The sequence below is a fragment of the Vanacampus margaritifer genome, chromosome 19, assembly GCF_051991255.1.
Source record: "Vanacampus margaritifer isolate UIUO_Vmar chromosome 19, RoL_Vmar_1.0, whole genome shotgun sequence".
Classification (NCBI taxonomy): Eukaryota; Metazoa; Chordata; class Actinopteri; order Syngnathiformes; family Syngnathidae; genus Vanacampus; species Vanacampus margaritifer.
In genome coordinates, this window is record NC_135450.1 from 10205414 (window position 1) to 10221667 (window position 16254).

General features: G+C 39.0%; 2 protein-coding genes across 5 annotated transcripts in view; both read right to left on the reverse strand.

Annotated features, from left to right (window-relative positions):
- Nucleotides 1–569: 569 nt before the first annotated feature.
- On the reverse strand, nucleotides 570–7373 carry lamp5 (lysosomal associated membrane protein family member 5). Its single transcript, XM_077551840.1, has 6 exons — nucleotides 6972–7373; nucleotides 5930–6114; nucleotides 5208–5339; nucleotides 4457–4553; nucleotides 3945–4133; nucleotides 570–2810 (listed from the first exon to the last, which is right to left on the reverse strand). The coding sequence occupies exons 1-6, from the start codon at nucleotides 7021–7023 to the stop codon at nucleotides 2629–2631; spliced, it is 837 nt and encodes a 278-aa protein (XP_077407966.1). The 5' UTR covers nucleotides 7024–7373; the 3' UTR covers nucleotides 570–2628.
- An 885-nt stretch (nucleotides 7374–8258) lies between these two features.
- The window catches only part of plcb4b (phospholipase C, beta 4b), a 49876-nt gene continuing 41880 nt past the window's right edge, over nucleotides 8259–16254 (reverse strand). For 2 of the 4 annotated variants that reach the window (XM_077551835.1, XM_077551836.1), the window contains 13 exons: nucleotides 15228–15432; nucleotides 14072–14160; nucleotides 13829–13985; nucleotides 13707–13756; nucleotides 13141–13206; nucleotides 12943–13058; nucleotides 12717–12792; nucleotides 12467–12642; nucleotides 11134–11235; nucleotides 10829–10886; nucleotides 10658–10744; nucleotides 10425–10458; nucleotides 8259–10019 (listed from right to left, as the gene is read on the reverse strand). In XM_077551835.1, the coding sequence (XP_077407961.1) occupies nucleotides 9943–10019; nucleotides 10425–10458; nucleotides 10658–10744; nucleotides 10829–10886; nucleotides 11134–11235; nucleotides 12467–12642; nucleotides 12717–12792; nucleotides 12943–13058; nucleotides 13141–13206; nucleotides 13707–13756; nucleotides 13829–13985; nucleotides 14072–14160; nucleotides 15228–15432 (1293 nt within the window). In that variant the 3' untranslated portion in view covers nucleotides 8259–9942. The remainder of the gene's footprint in view (nucleotides 10020–10424; nucleotides 10459–10657; nucleotides 10745–10828; nucleotides 10887–11133; nucleotides 11236–12466; nucleotides 12643–12716; nucleotides 12793–12942; nucleotides 13059–13140; nucleotides 13207–13706; nucleotides 13757–13828; nucleotides 13986–14071; nucleotides 14161–15227; nucleotides 15433–16254) is intronic. The other 2 variants (XM_077551839.1, XM_077551838.1) reach the window with 2 other exon arrangements.

A 16254-nucleotide genomic window follows, 5' to 3' on the forward strand; every position in this document is an offset into this window, starting at 1 on the left:
TTTTTTTTTTTTAAAGAAACGTCTTACTGTACATGGTCGTTTAAAAAAAAAGGTTTAAAAACTCAAGGGAATAAAAACCCTCCCGCTTTGCTTGGCAACACTTTGGCAAGTTGTGGCAACATCAGTGTAGCATCCTGCACAAGTCAACCCTTCAAAATAAAAGCACACCAGGATAATATATTTTTTTTTTATCAGACATTTCACTTTCTTTGGGCCCAAAGGCTACCATGTGGCCAACACAATTGGGGTGAAAATGTGCTATTATACTGGTGGTCTTTTATTTTGATGGTCTGACTTTTGACAGAATGTGTTAAACTGATGGCCCCTAATGAATCATTAGTGCTAGAAGTACACAAAAAACTAAATCGAACATAACCAGACATAATAGGAACATAAATTGCCCAAACGACTTCAGCTGGATGTAATAAAAAACACTGCTTTCAATTTAGACGACAAAATCAATAGTTCATCTGTGCACCGACTCCATCATCAGTCTCTTTGACAATAATGCCTGCAAGACAACAATGAGGGCGCGGGGAGGGTGGAATAACCCACAAGACAACAACGAGTGTTTTCAGCAGAGGTTTTTATGCATAGTTTTTCAGGAAAATAACATCTGACACATTTTTTAGTTTGAATTAGGCTTGCTTCCTTTTGTGTTTGTTACACACACACATACACACGCGCGCGCGCGCGCAAACTCCAAAAGCAACAAGAAATGACGACACGAGACGACTTTTAGCAGCGAGGAAACGACGACAAATGTTGAAGAATGCGGTTCGGAAACACTCCTTATCCACTATAAAGTGCCCTATTAAAAAAATCCTTATAGTGATGATTCTAATACATTGAAGACACTAAAATTACTCAATACATGTTTGAACAGCACTATAAAAGGAGTATTTGGAGCACTCTGTAGGGGATAGGAAGCGATTCCCAACACAGTCATTGATATTAGTAAAGGAGGAAAATTATGTCACTTAAAAAGACAGGCGTCATGGAAAGCTGTTTGAACATATATTCCAAATTCTTGCTAGCCAACTACATGTCAATTCGCAAACATCTGTGCGCTACCAGTACTACCAAAGAAGCGCTAAATAAGTAGGTTTCCATCCACATAATTTTATTCGAATTGTCAACTTTTGCGAAAAAGAAACTGAATGGAAACGCCAGAAATTTGAAAAAAGGCCCAAAATTCGCAAATAAAAGTTTTTACGCTTGGGAGGGGGTGTTTTTTTTAAGCGTATCGAAAAAAAGGAAAATGCGCATTTTTTGCGATGGAAACAGGTTTTGCGAATAAGCGACTCCAAGACCGGATATACGTCGCACGTTTTGACCGATATTACATCACACGCACGTTTGTAGTCACAACAAATGGCGGGTGATAAAGTAAGATATGTTTGGGGAGATGAAGAAACACGATTCTTTTTATACTTAATTAAAGAAAAAAAACATGAATGCAATTTTAGATGGCTTTATTAACATCAGCTCTCAATGTAACGATACACTTCACTTACATGCGGGAGGGAAGCCAACAGGACAAACTACTTCCGTTAAGTCCGTCAAAACCAACATTCCCACTTGAAACGCCCCATTGTCCTAAAGTTCCATCACTACAACGTCATCTCGCGGCGCATAATCGCGAAAGAAGAGCGGATGGAAACGGACACATGTCCGTTTTGCGCATTTTCATAAAATTTGGATGGAAACCAATGTTAACTATGAGAATTTTAAAATGTCTCTAGCTGCGTTTCCATTACAGTTTTTCGCTAAAATAAAAGCGGTATTGTATTATTTTGATAAAAGTACAATTTTGACTTGCCGGTGTTTCCACTGAAGAGCGTTTCGCTTATGTGGCGCAATTCTCGTAATGTCCCGTCTCGCGGGATCTCGCAGTTCTGCAGGAGGTGCTTATGATGTTTACGGAAGACAGACGCCCGGAGTTGTTAATATTACTTTAAAAACATCCCCCCCCCCCTCATCGGGCGGGTTCGGTCATATGGTGTTAGTGTTGTGTGTGTGTGCGCGCGCGCTTATAACTCGTGTTGTGGTGCGGACGGATGAATTTCAACGAAGACGTGCGCCGTATGTCGCTCGTTTGCTCGTTGCCAGGGGCAACGGCCATTTCTCATGCAACAATATGGGACGTGCGTTGAACGGCGGCATATTGGTTCCATAACTGAATCGCTTTGTGCTTAAAAAGACTTGTTATCCCCTCGAAAGCGAGTGGCCCCGTACTTCCTACTTCCTTTTCTCCGCGCTGGGCGGGGGTCACATGACTACAGAGAATGCGCAAAAAGTGTTTCCATTACACTTTTGCGAAATACTTCTATTTCGACACATCTCAAAAACCACCTCATGAGAGCGTAAAAACTTTTTTTGTGTGTTTTTTTCGAAAATCACGTGTTTCCATTACCAGCTTGCTTTTGCGCAAAACTTAGGGTAATGGGAACGCACCTACTTGTGGCTTAAATAGCTACATGATTATTCTAAGTAGTAAGCGTGCTAATACATGGACCTTAACATGGATGTCAAGGATATGGAATAAAAGTTCAAAGGCTTTTCCATTTTTGTGCGAACATCCATGCAAGGCTGGAGATGCTCCAGGTACGGGAGCGAGGAAGTCCTCTACATGTTCTTGTACATGGAGCGGTCGCGCGGCAGCTGCGGCGGCGTGCTGCTGGCGCTCAGCTTGAGGTGGAAGTGGTAGACGGTCAGCGTGATGACGATGATGAGAGCCAGGATGAAACCCAGGATGAGGGGCAGGGTCTCCTCCAGGCGCTCGCGCTGGTCCGTGATGCACTTGTAGGCTGAGTGCATGGCGAGAAAAATGTGAGAATGGCAACAAAAGGATTCTGGTATATTTTTAGGAGGAAGAAGCACTGAATTTTGTTAACGTTTGCTGGTAAAATAAGCTCCTAAGGATTCAGACATACTTCAAGTAGGACATATTTACAGAAACATTTTCCTTTTCTGGTACGAAAGCTCTAAAAAAGTCAAGCAAGTCACGCACTTTTTGTAAGAAAGAAAATTTGTGTTAGCATTTTCTGCTAATGTGAGCTCCAAATAATGCCAGAGAGACGTTTAGTAGGAAATAATATTGTTAATTTTTTTTGTATGAAAAGAAAAAGTCAAAGACACACTTTTTGTAAGAAATGGTACAAATAATGCCAGAGACATTTATTGTTAGGAAATGGTATGAAATAATGTAAAAAATTTTGGTATGAAAACAAAAAGTTAACTCAGACACTTTTTATAACAATAGCACAAAATTGTGTCGTTTTCTGGTAGGAAACCTCTAAAAAAAACTCAATTTATTTTTGTTTGTTCCAAATAATACCAGATACACTTTTAGTAGGAAATGGTACAAAATATTTTTTTCGCAAAAAAAAAATAAATTAACTCATTTACTGCCATTGACGGCTATAAACGTCAAAAATTCATTTGAACTATTTCTATTAGTTTAACATTTATTCCTTACTTTTATTAACAAGAGTATGAAAATCTAGATTTTTTTTTAAATTGTATATTTAGAACAGATATAAAATTTGTGATTAATCATGAGTTAACTAGTGAAGTCATGCGATTAATTACAATTAAATAATGTAATCGCCTGACTATATGATTGGTAAAAATTAGGGGCGTCAGGCGATTAAATATTTTAATCGTAATTAATTGCGCGACTTTAATAGTTAACTCACGATTAATCACATTTTATATCTGTTCTAAATGTACAATAAAAAAATCTAGATTTTCATACTCTTGTTAACAAAAGTATATATTTTTTTGAAACTAATAGAAATAGTTCAAATGAATATTTGACATTGACGACTATAATGGCAGTCAATGAGTTAAGACGCACCTTTAGTAAGAAATGGTACAAATTTGTGTGAAATCTTCCATCTACGTGAAGCGCTACACCAACAGCGGCCGGCGTTACTCACGCTCGCTGAAGACAAAGTCGGCGGCCATGTCGAAGGGTTGAATCTGGACGTCGTACATGTGGACGGTGACGCCCTTCTGGTGGTCGCTGCTGATGAGGGTCAGCGTCTGCTGGGCCGCGCACACGTACGAACGGCCGGCCGGCGTCACCAACGCCGACAGGCGGTGAGTGGTCGCCGTGTGCTTGCCCGCTGACGAGGAAGGCAAAAACATTCTCACTCATATTCACTCGGAATGGAAATGCGGCGTGACCTCGGCTTATGAGTTTTCCCAGCTACGAGCTTGCAAACTTCCAAAGTTAGCTTAGCGCTAACTAAAAAGTAAAAGCTTCATCTTGTCAATATGACGCTTGCTAAAATATTTTGGACAACATATGACATACATGAGCTTGGTCATGGAATTAATTAAACTCGTAAGTCAAGGTGCCACTGCAATAGTCAAGATAGTTTACATGGACGATGTCATTGCGAGTGGGCGTAAAGCTGCTGAGTCGCGGTCAAAAAATCCGACTCACGGTTGTAGGCGTTGATGAAGTGAGAACTTTCTGACGTGTCGTACACGAATTGAACCTTACTGATCTTCCACACCTCCGCACCCTTGGCACGCAGCTCCTGACACACACACATACAACGATTAGGGCCATCTTTGAAACAACATTCATAGTCAAATGAATATTAAAAGCGGAGATTATATTTGAGGACGAATACAATGACATTTGAAATGTGTAAAAAATGAGGGGTGTCGTACTCTTGTTAACATAAAAGTGGAAAAAAAACTTTAAACTAATAGAAATATAATTGAGTTAAAATTTGATTACTACCGTAAAAAAATAGTGTGACATTGATTTGTGTTGAGGTAATTTTTCTGCCACTAGATGGCATAATTGCATTTGCAAGACGTTGGTGACAGCGTAGTGCATTTTTCTTTTCATATTAAGAACTATGTAATCTTTAACATGAAGTAATTTGTGAAATTCTGCACATTTTTAAAATCTTAAAATACAACTTGACCCCAGTCCCCACAAATATATGCATTATTATGAAATTTATTATGATAAATAATAATAATTTTTTTAGCGGCGTTAAATGAACTTTAAATTAACTCAAAATTAATCTACTAATTTTGACACCCCTAGTAAACATATTTTCAAAAAATAATTAAATACAAAGCATGAAATTGATCTAAAAATGTCCTTTTTGTCGTTTTTGGTTTGATGTTGTACATTGCCACGTGGTGTTGTGTTTGTTGTAGTGGTTGCGTGGCACCTTGGAGAAGAAGATGCGCAGCGTGTAGGCGTCGTTCTTCCAGCTGATGTGGATCTCCGACTCGGTACCACCGCAATTGCCGTCGATCTGAGCGCTGCGAGGCAGCGTGAACGACGCCTGCTCCGTAAACAGCTGCGCGCATGAAAAAAAAACAAACATCATTTCAGTGAGTCATGCTTGCAAAAAGTGATATTATGAAGTCATTGGAAGTATAAAAATAATAATAATAACATATTTTGGGCTGACGAGACAGCATTTCGCACAAATGAAAAGCCTAAAAAAATGACATAAAAAACGGAAATAAAAAATATAAAAAATAATGTTCGAAAAACAAAAAAAGTATTAAAAACGCAATAAACATAATACACAATTAAAAATCAGCATTTTATCTGAAATGAAAACAAAATAGATCATTATGATGCAATTACACACCTTACAGAATGAAAATAAATCAAAACATCATCACTAGTATTTAAATTATTTTTATTTACTTACTATATTGACTGTAATAAAAAAAAATTGCAGTTTTTTATTTATATTATATTATGTGCTGAATAACGGCACACTTAAAACAATCTTGTCATTGATTTTATTTATTGTAGTATTCACATTTATTCATTAAATTTGTTCAACTTTTTTTTTTTTTTATTAATATTTTTTGGGGGGGTGGAATGAGAGTGGTGAGTGACGTGGGTGACAAAGCGGGGGCGGGGTCTGCTTACGTCTATCCGGTTGAGCGCCAGCACGTCGTAGGGCACCACCAGTCTGACGGCAAATTCCACCATGAGGCACGTGGTGCCGTTCTCCCGCACGGCGAAGATGGCCCGGTCCGGGTTGTCCGACAGCCCCGACAGGTTCTCCCCTTCCAGCTCGCCCAGCGACACCGACACCGACAACAGCAACGCGCCTGCACGGGAACGTAAACAGTAAAAAAAATAAAAAGGCACAGTCAGCATTAAAAAAAATTGAAACTGAAATTAGATTAAATTTAAGATTAAAATGTTAGGGGAAGTATTTTATATATATATTTAAACGAATTTATGAAAGATTATTAGATTTAAGATTAAACAGATTTTTTTCATATTCCTCGTGTTAACGCACACAATGCAATTTAAGACAACTAAACATGCACACACACACTACATACACACTTTTGAAAAGAAAAGACGCAGTCAAAATGAAGAGGTGTGCAATCTACGGCTCGTGGGCCATTTATGGGCCCCTGCACTTAACACAGAAATTCTCAGCGCATTTCATGAACTGTTATATATAAATATATATATATATATATATATATACATATAGTAATTTAAAAAATAAATAAAAACAATACTAGAAATGCCGTGCAGCTACTGCAGTGTGGAGTAATGACAGATACCACCCCCCCCCCCCCCCCCCCACACACACACACACACACAAACGTACACCAGTACTCCCCAAATAAAACACAGTCAGCATAAAAAAAAAAATTAAAAATAACCTGAGTTGCGGAATGTTCACTTTGTGGTCCATTTACAGCTGTCCGAAAATAAATTTAATTCAATTTAAAAATAATAAAACCTATATGGAAACAATATACCATACATCATATTTCAAAATAAATTTATTTTTTACATATATATATTTTTTTAAATAAATAAAAAATTACCAACCCTTGATAGAAAGTGACTTTTTTGTTGAAGACACATATACACACACACTGCTATACACACACACTGCAGCTGACAACGACACACAAACAAAACACACACATCCCTCACTGACCCAGTAGAAGAAGCTGTCCGCTGTCCGTGGTGCTGAAACCCGCTCGTCCCATCTTCCAGCAGTTTCCCCCCCCACCAAAACCGCCGGAGACGCGAACCCGGAGCGACTGCCAGCACCTGAGCTGAGCGAGAAAGAGAGAAAGAAGAGGCGGGAGAAAGAGAGAGAGCGAGAGGAGAGGGAGGAGAGGGATGCCGCCCCTCAAATCCTTACGAATGCGCCAAAAAAAGAAAAGAAAAAAAGGAAAGAAAATTCACTTGATCCAGTCCAGGTTGCAGTAAAAACTAAAGGTGACAAAGTGCGGAATTTCTTGAGTCATCGGTTGCGCGTCACTCCTCATCCCTGCAGTGGATCTCGCTCTGGCTCGGCTGCAGGTTGCGGCGCCAGTGAGCCGTGACGGGAGACACCCCCCCCCACCCGAAAAGCTGCTCACCCCCCAACCTGAGGCAGCCGAAGCCCCCCGCCTCCACCCCCGCACTCGCACTAAAGTGCGCAGGAGCTTTTACGCGCGACTCACAGGGAGTTGCGTGGTAGTAAAGGAGAGAAACGGAGGTTTTGGAAGGCAAGTCTGGTGGCTCCTATTTGGTAAAGCTGTTGATATGATTTAATTGTTGTTGTTGTTTTTTCTGTAGAGGTTAATAGTGAATAGTGTCAGGTGGGGGTTGAGGGATATGACCCCTCCCCCTTGGTGTACACTGCAGAACCTCACAGAACTGCACACTTCTTCTTAGCTGGCACACTGAGAGTGCAACTGAAAACTTGAGTTCATCCAGAAGGCTTTTGTTTGAACTTTTAAGTTTTCTATTCATCATTTTTTTTATTTTTAGATATTTTTTCAAATACTTTCAATATATTTGTTTAGACGTTTTTGGCAAGTTACTTTCCTTTATGTATTTTTTGTTTTGTTTTGATTATTTATATTTGTATTTTTGTTACATTTTTTTTTAGACAGCCCATCCCCGCCTCCCTAAAAAAAGCCCTTTTTTTTTTGGACCAAGTGGATGCTGTAATACTGGACTTGCCGGATTTTATGCATTATTTTTCTGTCCTTGTTTGCAACATTAAAAGATAACAGAAAAGAAACTTTTTTTCACTGGACAAGACAATGTTTATGGTCTGCTTGGAAAATCCCATCTATTATATTTTTCCCACTCTATTTATGCCTATTTGTGATTCTGGATGGATTACATTGCACTTTTTTTTTTTATTTTTATGATGAACGTGTGTGGAATTTAGCAAATTTTTGCGTGTTTTTTATTTTTTATTTTTGACAAATATATCCCACAAGAGAAGAAGAAGAGCATTCAAAGGACTCATATTGAAAACAGTAAGACTTTTGTCATCAGACATCATAGTTAAAATATAAAAAGGGATTTTTTTGTTCTGGAATTGCAGATTTATTGTGGTTACATAAGTAAAAAAAAAAAAAAAAAAAACCCAGCAAGCTGATGTTTTTAGTTCCCATGTTCCACTGTCATTTATTGGTACACATACTATAAAACAGTATTAAAGGAGCCGGGTAACAACCGCGTCATCTTTGCTATAAGTTCAACAGTACAATAGAAATACAAAAAAAAGACAAGTAAGAACACACGCACACACAACATGGTTGGTTGGAGAGCTACAGTTAACATAAAACAAAAAAAAAAGAAAACATTTGCAAAAAATTTTTTTTGCTTCTGGACCGACTGGAAAGACAACGTAAGTGCAAAAAAAAAAAAAAAAAAAAAAAAGCATCTAACAATCAAACATTTCAACTACACATCATATCTAATATATATAATATATATATGTTCATTTATTTATATATATGTATATAGAGATCTCCATATAAATAACCCTTGAATTTGGCATTGACGCTCGTTCAAATAAGTTAAAACAATCCTAACAGACACCGAGTGGCACGTTTGCAAAAGCCAAAGAATAAAAGCACTTTTTTTTTTTTTTTTTGCGCTCATTGAAGCACACGAGTGTGCCTTGGGGGAGGTCATTATTCGAGGGGCGACCTCTGCTCGTACCAATTAGACGAAAAAAAAAAAAAAAACTAAAGACATGTTCATGACGTGATCTGATGATGTCATGATGATGCTGCTGCAAGCGTGCTAACATTTTGGTGGCCATTTTTGTAGTTGTTTTTTTAATTGTTGTGTATTTATTTCACCTAAGGGGTGGGCAAACTTTTGTCCTCTGGGGACACATTTTTTTTTAAAATGGACATGGTCATGTGACGATGCGACTAAAAAAAAGAAGTTAAAATGTGTATTTAAAAATAGTTTGTATGTAAAATGGGCTATTTAATTAAAAAATATATTTTTGAAGTGTATATGTAATTGTGTTAATATTTTTATGTTTTAAATCAGAATTAAAACTGGTTTAATGTGATGAAAGATCACAAAATAATGAAAATGAATGGACTTAGCACAGCCCTCTTAACATGCGAAAATGCGTTTTGAAGAGTTTAAGGAGCGAATCAATAAAATATGTTCAAATGTAAACATTTTAGGCAATACAATTGCTTTTTTTGGGCATAATAAAAATAATAATAATTTGCTTAACACTTCCATACAATTGGATCAAATGATTTATTTGCAACACAATTGTAAGGAAGTGTTTGATAAGGAACCAGAATCGGTTGAATTTAGTTTAGAGTGTTTTTTTTTAGAGCATCCCTGATGGTGAAAGCACCGTGGCGAGTAGTCATTGTGGTTTAATTTAGTTTTTTTTACAGTGCTACCTCAACAGAATATGATTTAAAAAAAACAAAAAAAAACAGCATTACATTTGAAATCACGTGTGATTGTACAAACAGTGCTACATTCCAATCATGTCACATACAAAGTGTTTATGTGCACAGGTTCAAAGCTAAATGGTGTTAGATGGGGGGGGCTACAGTGTGTGTGTGTGTGTGAGTGTGTGTTGGGGTGGTGGTTGAGTTTTTGGCGCATGTATGTGTGAGTGTGTGCGCGCGCACGTGTCAGACGCTCACACCACCGTGGCAGGTCTGCGTTCCATCTCCTCCTCCAACTTGGCCATCTGTTGCATGTCCTTTGCCTTTAAACACACATTCATACACAACGTTAGCAACGTTCACAATTCCCCCACCTTAACCATACTCCAGTTCCAGCTGTGGAACTGAAATCATCTCAAAATGGATTGATGATGCTTTTGTGGCAGAAGCAAGGTTAGCATGCATTTGACATACAAACTTGAAACGTTGCCCCCTGTTGGCCATTTGAAAGAAAGCAGCTCTTTTTCAACAAATGGCTGCTTTGTTTCGTTTCTTAAAGTCCAAATTGGCAATACAAACAACCTATTGGCTGACCGACCCTATATGGAGTATGTGGCCATTAAATACAGATGAAAATGAAAAATATTGCTAACGACAGCCTTGAGGGCATTTAAAAGCATAACATTTTTAATGACGAAACAAAAAAGAACATGGAAAGGGTGCCTTACCTTTTTGTTTGTTTGCATGGTGTGATGCCAAAAGCTGTGCCAGGAGAAGCAAATCATATTAAAAACAACCCAAAAAAATTAACATTCGTGTACACGTACACACATGGATGGATGGAAATGAAAGGCGTCATTCATTTATGGATTGGATGTTTTTGGTTGTACCTAATGAAATGTCTGCAGATTTTTTTAACAAATAAATAAAAATGTGACTTATATATCATGTTGTGTTGTACCTGTTCATTGAACTTGTCCAGTTTCTCCACCTGCTCTTTCTGGTTCTTCTCCAGCTGCTCCATTTCCTTCTGGTGCTTCATGGCCAACTAACAACAAACACGCGCACACGCAAATGTAACGGCTTCCCTGCTATAGTCGCACGCACGCGTGTTTCTTGTTTGTGTACGCACCCTCTTCCTCTCATCCATGAACTTCTTGGTGTTGCTGCTGTTCAACTCTCGCACTCTCCTGTGCATCACAAACAAAAATGGCGTCAGCGCACTTAAAATGGACGCCACGCCGACTATAGTTTACTTTAAGGTTGTGCAACGTGAATGTCGTGCAGTGCGGTATGTCCTTGGAGTCACTGGACCTTGAGAAGATTCGGACGCTCCGACACGCACGACAACATCGAACACTCCATCATATGTGGACACTGTATGTTAATAATGAGTGTGTGTGTGTGTGTGTGTGTGTGTGTGTGTGTGCGCTGCACCTTTCCCTCTCCGCCTTGTTTTTGATGCTCTTGTCCTGGCTGATGGCCTTGCTGTTCTCCATGGACATCTTGGCCTGGTTGGCTCGCATCTCTTTGCTCTGCCTGCATCAGAACAACAAACTAAAAATGAGGAATTTAACAAAGTGTGTTTTGCCACATTGGTGGGAACAGACAGCTAGCGATTTCTGCAGCTCAGAGCTAATTAAGCTTATGATACTCATTCTTGCTGAGGGAAAATGAGCAATATGTGAAAGCAGTCAAGATGGGGGATGGGGGGGTGTACTGCAGGGATGCAGGGTGCATTGATGCGCTAACTTTTCCAACCTGGGGGACCTCACTCTATCTCCTTTCCCCCCCAATCAGTGTTATACCTTCTGTGTATATTGTAGACTGTGGGAATACATAAAACAAGTAGCAGGGATACAGAAGTACATATACGCTTTGCCAGCCTTGGAACCTCATTCCATTCTCTCTTTTTACCAATTAATGTAGTAACTACATACACTATGGCACGTTTTCCAATGAGTTGCAGCGATGTAGACATACAGTATAGTCATGCTAACTTTCCTACTATGGGAACCTCACTCCATTCTCTCTTTCTACCAATTAATGCAGAAGCTACATTACTATGGCACATTTTACAATGAGTTTCAAACGATGTAGACATAGAGTCATGCTAACTTTTCTACTATGGGAACCTCACTCCATTCTCCCTTTCTACCAATTAATGCAGTAGCTACATTACTATGGCACGTTTTACAATGAGTTTCAAACGATTTAGACATGTTAACTTTCCTACTATGGGAACCTCACTCCATTCTCACTTTCTACCAATTAATGCAGAAGCTACATTACTATGGCACATTTTACAATGAGTTTCAAACGATGTAGACATAGAGTCATGCTTAACTTTTCTACTATGGGAACCTCACTCCATTTTCTCTTTCTACCAATTAATGCAGAAGCTGCATTACTATGGCACATTTTACAATGAGTTTCAAACGATGTAGACATAGAGTCATGCTTAACTTTTCTACTATGGGAACCTCACTCCATTCTCCCTTTCTACCAATTAATGCAGTAGCTACATTACTATGGCACGTTTTACAATGAGTTTCAAACTATTTAGACATGTTAACTTTCCTATTATGGGAACCTCACTCCATTCTCTTTTTCTACCAATTAATGCAGTAGCTACATTACTATGGCACGTTTTACAATGAGATTCAAACGATTTAGACATATAGTCATGCTAACTTTCCTACTATGGGAACCTCACTCCATCCATTTTCCAGTATACACACAAAAGAGTGAATCTGAAAGCATGTCTAACCGCTCGTGTATGAGTTTGAGCTGTCCGGTTTGCTGATCTTGAACGCTACTCAGCAGCTTCTTGAGGTGCTCGCACTGCTGCGTGACGTGTGCGTCCTTCATCTCCTGCTCTTGGCTGCTGTGGCCGCTGATCAGCTCCGACCATTCCTTGGTGTGCTGCGCCGTAATGTCCTTCACCTGCCACGCACACAAACGCCCTCGTCAGGATTCACAACAATACCAAAAGACTAGAGTGTCGGTGAATGTCGCACCTTCGCTTTGTGATCGCTGAGCAGAGTTTGTATCTTGTCTTCGGTTTCCTTCTTCAGTTCTTGGCAATTGTTTTCCCTAAAGGACAATACGGAAAACATTCAAATGATAATCGAAACGGTTGATGACGTTAAAATGACTGTTATCGGCTATTTCGGAAAATCACAGAAAAGCATGATTTGCATAATAATTTGTACTTCTTTGTCTTATTATCTTGTGCTGTTTTACCCTCGTTTCTTGATGGCTTTCTCCAGCAGTTTCTCCAGAGTGCTCTTCTCCTTGTCGTGCGCCGACACCATCTTGTCCACCTGCGTGCAGTGGGCTTTCTGCATCACGTTTTGATCCTGGGCAGACAGTAAAATTAGAAAAGAGAAGCACACTTATGTGCGATGTAAGGAAAACGCATCGGAGCATTGAGTCGCTCACCTTCAATTGCTTCTTCTTTAACGCGCTCAGCTCCTTTTGCTGCTTTTTCAAAAGTTTAATGTACGTCTGTATTGGGAAAGACACATTACTTCACTGATAACTGATTTTTTTCCTAAAACTGTTTTAATTTTTTATTTCACTCTAAAAAAAGAGTCAATTTGGTCCCACTCTAAACAGTAAAATTTACACTTGGAAGAGAATATTTAAAGTAAATTTTACTCAAAGTATTTTTCCTGAGACGAGAGCATTACCGAGTAATGTTTTTTTCACTGAAGAATCCTAAGTACATTTTAGAAGGATTTTTTTCATCTTATTAGCATATTAAAAACAAAAGTTACACATGTTTTGAGGAACGAACTCACGACCTTCAGCTTGGGAGACGGCCACTCTACCACCTGAGCTATGCCACTCCTGCTGTTTGCTGATATCCAAAAGGAGACCAAAAACATTCTCTTGTACACAAATTATATTACTCTCTTCCAAGTGTAAATTTTACTCTGTTTAGAGTGGGGCAAAATAGACTCTTTTTAGAATAAAATGTACTCTACAAAATTTACTGTGTGTACCTTCATTTGTTTTAAGTCTTCAATGCTGACATTGGGCACCAGTGCGTTATCTGCAACAGTGCAGGGCAACATTTAATGACACCGTGTGTGTTTTCAAATGCACATGCGTAACGTCCGCGTACCTTTCTTGGTCTCTGCCGTGTTGTTCTGGGCGGCGTTGGAGGTCTGAGCGACGTCCGAGCTGCTCTGCGGCGTCACGCTGGCCTTCACCGTATCCCCTTTGCCTTTTCCCTTCTTGTCGTTCTTGGAGCTGCCGCTAGGGACGTCGGCGATGTCGTTCTGAGATGGGACGCGATCGTCAGTTTTTCATGATAGCTGCTCGTTTTTTTGGGTGTGTGTGTGTGTGTGTGTGTGTGTGAAGTTACCGTGTCAATGCCAAGAGCTTTCATCTGGTCGGCTCTTTTCTCTGCGATGGTCAGGAACTTCTTCGGGTCGGACAGAGCATCGACGATAGCTGCAACATATCGTTCAAGCACACTTGGTTCAAAAAACACTCACGTTTCTATAGTGCTTTAAATATAACAGCTGCCATCTGTTTTTTTTATTTTTTAATATAAACAAAGATGTATACAATTTTACAGGTCCAAAATATTTATATTCAACATACAGAAAGCTTTTTATTACAAAAATATTAACTGCTATTACATAACTACTAATAATAAAATTAATGATAAAAATATCAATATTTTCAGATATACAGTATAATTAAAACTATACTGTCTATATATATTTTACTAAGTTCTGAGTGCTATTTTTTTAAATAAAATATATTTGAGATATTTTATAATCCATCCATCCATTTTCTTAATCGCTTTTCCTCACAAGGGTCGCTGGAGCCTATCCCAGCTGGCTTCGGGCAGTAGGCAGGGTACACCCTGAACTGGTTGCCAGCCAATCACATATATAATATTTTATAATATTCCAGAAAATAACACTTAATTAAATTCAGGGCATTGTTAATTTACATATATTTTTATTACTACACATTTGATATAAAAACATATAAATAAAATAAATTTGGTCAAAATTATGCTACTTTACACATTTAAATATTAAAAAAAGAAATGATATGATATAGATTTGATGTGAGGGAACTAAATATTATATGAAAATAGCATATGGCTAGATTTGATTTTATGTACAGTATGTGGCATCAGATTGTAATGGAACTATGAAAAACCAACCAACCAACCAACCAAACAAACAAAAAAAAACTTGGCAGATGTATAAAAAGAAAAGCAATCACAAAACAATCCAAAACAAAGTGATTCTAGCATCAGTTCCCCCCAGCAGGAGGGGGCGCTAACGAGCACGGCCATTTTCCCTGCTCCAACCCTTCGGCTTCATTTAATGACAGCTGCAAATGTCTTCTCATTTGCATGTTTAAAGCCTTTTGCCTTTACCAGCGGGGCAGAGGAAGGAAGTTAAAAGAAAACAAAAACAAAGTTCCCCTGTAGGCTTATTATAAACCGAGCGGCGTGAAATGTACCCGTAGCACCTGTGTACGTTTCCCCCGCTCACCTCCAAAGCCGTCGGGCACGTATGTTTTGAGGATGATCTGGCAGAAGATGGTGGGCAGCGAGAGGGGCTTGTTGCCTTCGTTCCGCAACGAGATGTGACGGTAGCCGGCCTGCAGGCCGTCCAGCGGCAGGATGCGCTGGCCGATCAGCTTGTTGTTGTCGTCGTACACGGCCAGGCGCAGCACCGCCAGATCCGGCAAGATCACCTGCCACAAAATGGAAAACATGTCAGAGGAAGAGTCGTTGCACTTGCTTTTTCTTTATTTCTTTTTTCCTCATGAAGAGGGTAAGTATGATGATAACTATAAAACTGACTGTGAAATTTAGCCTGTAGATGGCGGTGTTGCATCATTTTGGATTCTTAACTCATTTGCTCCCAAAAAACGTATAAAAACGTTCTATTTTATTTAGTGACATGGTCTCAAAATCGTATTTATAAAGCAATGGTAGTTATTACAAAAAACGGCAGCAGAGTATAAGAGATCAATCAGGGCCATGTTGCAACAAGTTCTTTTTCCCAGTGTTTTCAACAGGTTTGTGAATAATGATGAAACTTAGCTATATTCTAATGCTAATTGCTGCAAAACGGAAACAGATACAAATATACTTTTTTTCCTGATGAAAGGACACATTCTAATCTTTCTTTTGGTAGGTGCCATGTTTTTATAGCAATAGAACCCAATATTTTGAGGGCCTTGAAAAATCAGTCAAAATCCAGTATAACAGCCGAGAGCAAAGGGGGTTGCTTCAGTGAAAATGGCTGGGAGTTAATGAGTTAATCAGCAGAGGTTTTGAGCAGAATTTTTTTTTTGACCTGTCATGTCTAATTAGTGAGAGAAATTGCAACATGTTGGAAGTGAGACAAATTTAGGCACATCAGAGTTCAACACAGTACGTATATGTGTTGGATTAGCTAGTTGAAAGCGTGTGTCGTGATTGGGTGCTGTATATCTTGTATGTTTATATCTACATAATGTGTGTGTTTCGGTATGAACCCCCTCTTGGAGAGAAGTCTTGAGATAAGTGAA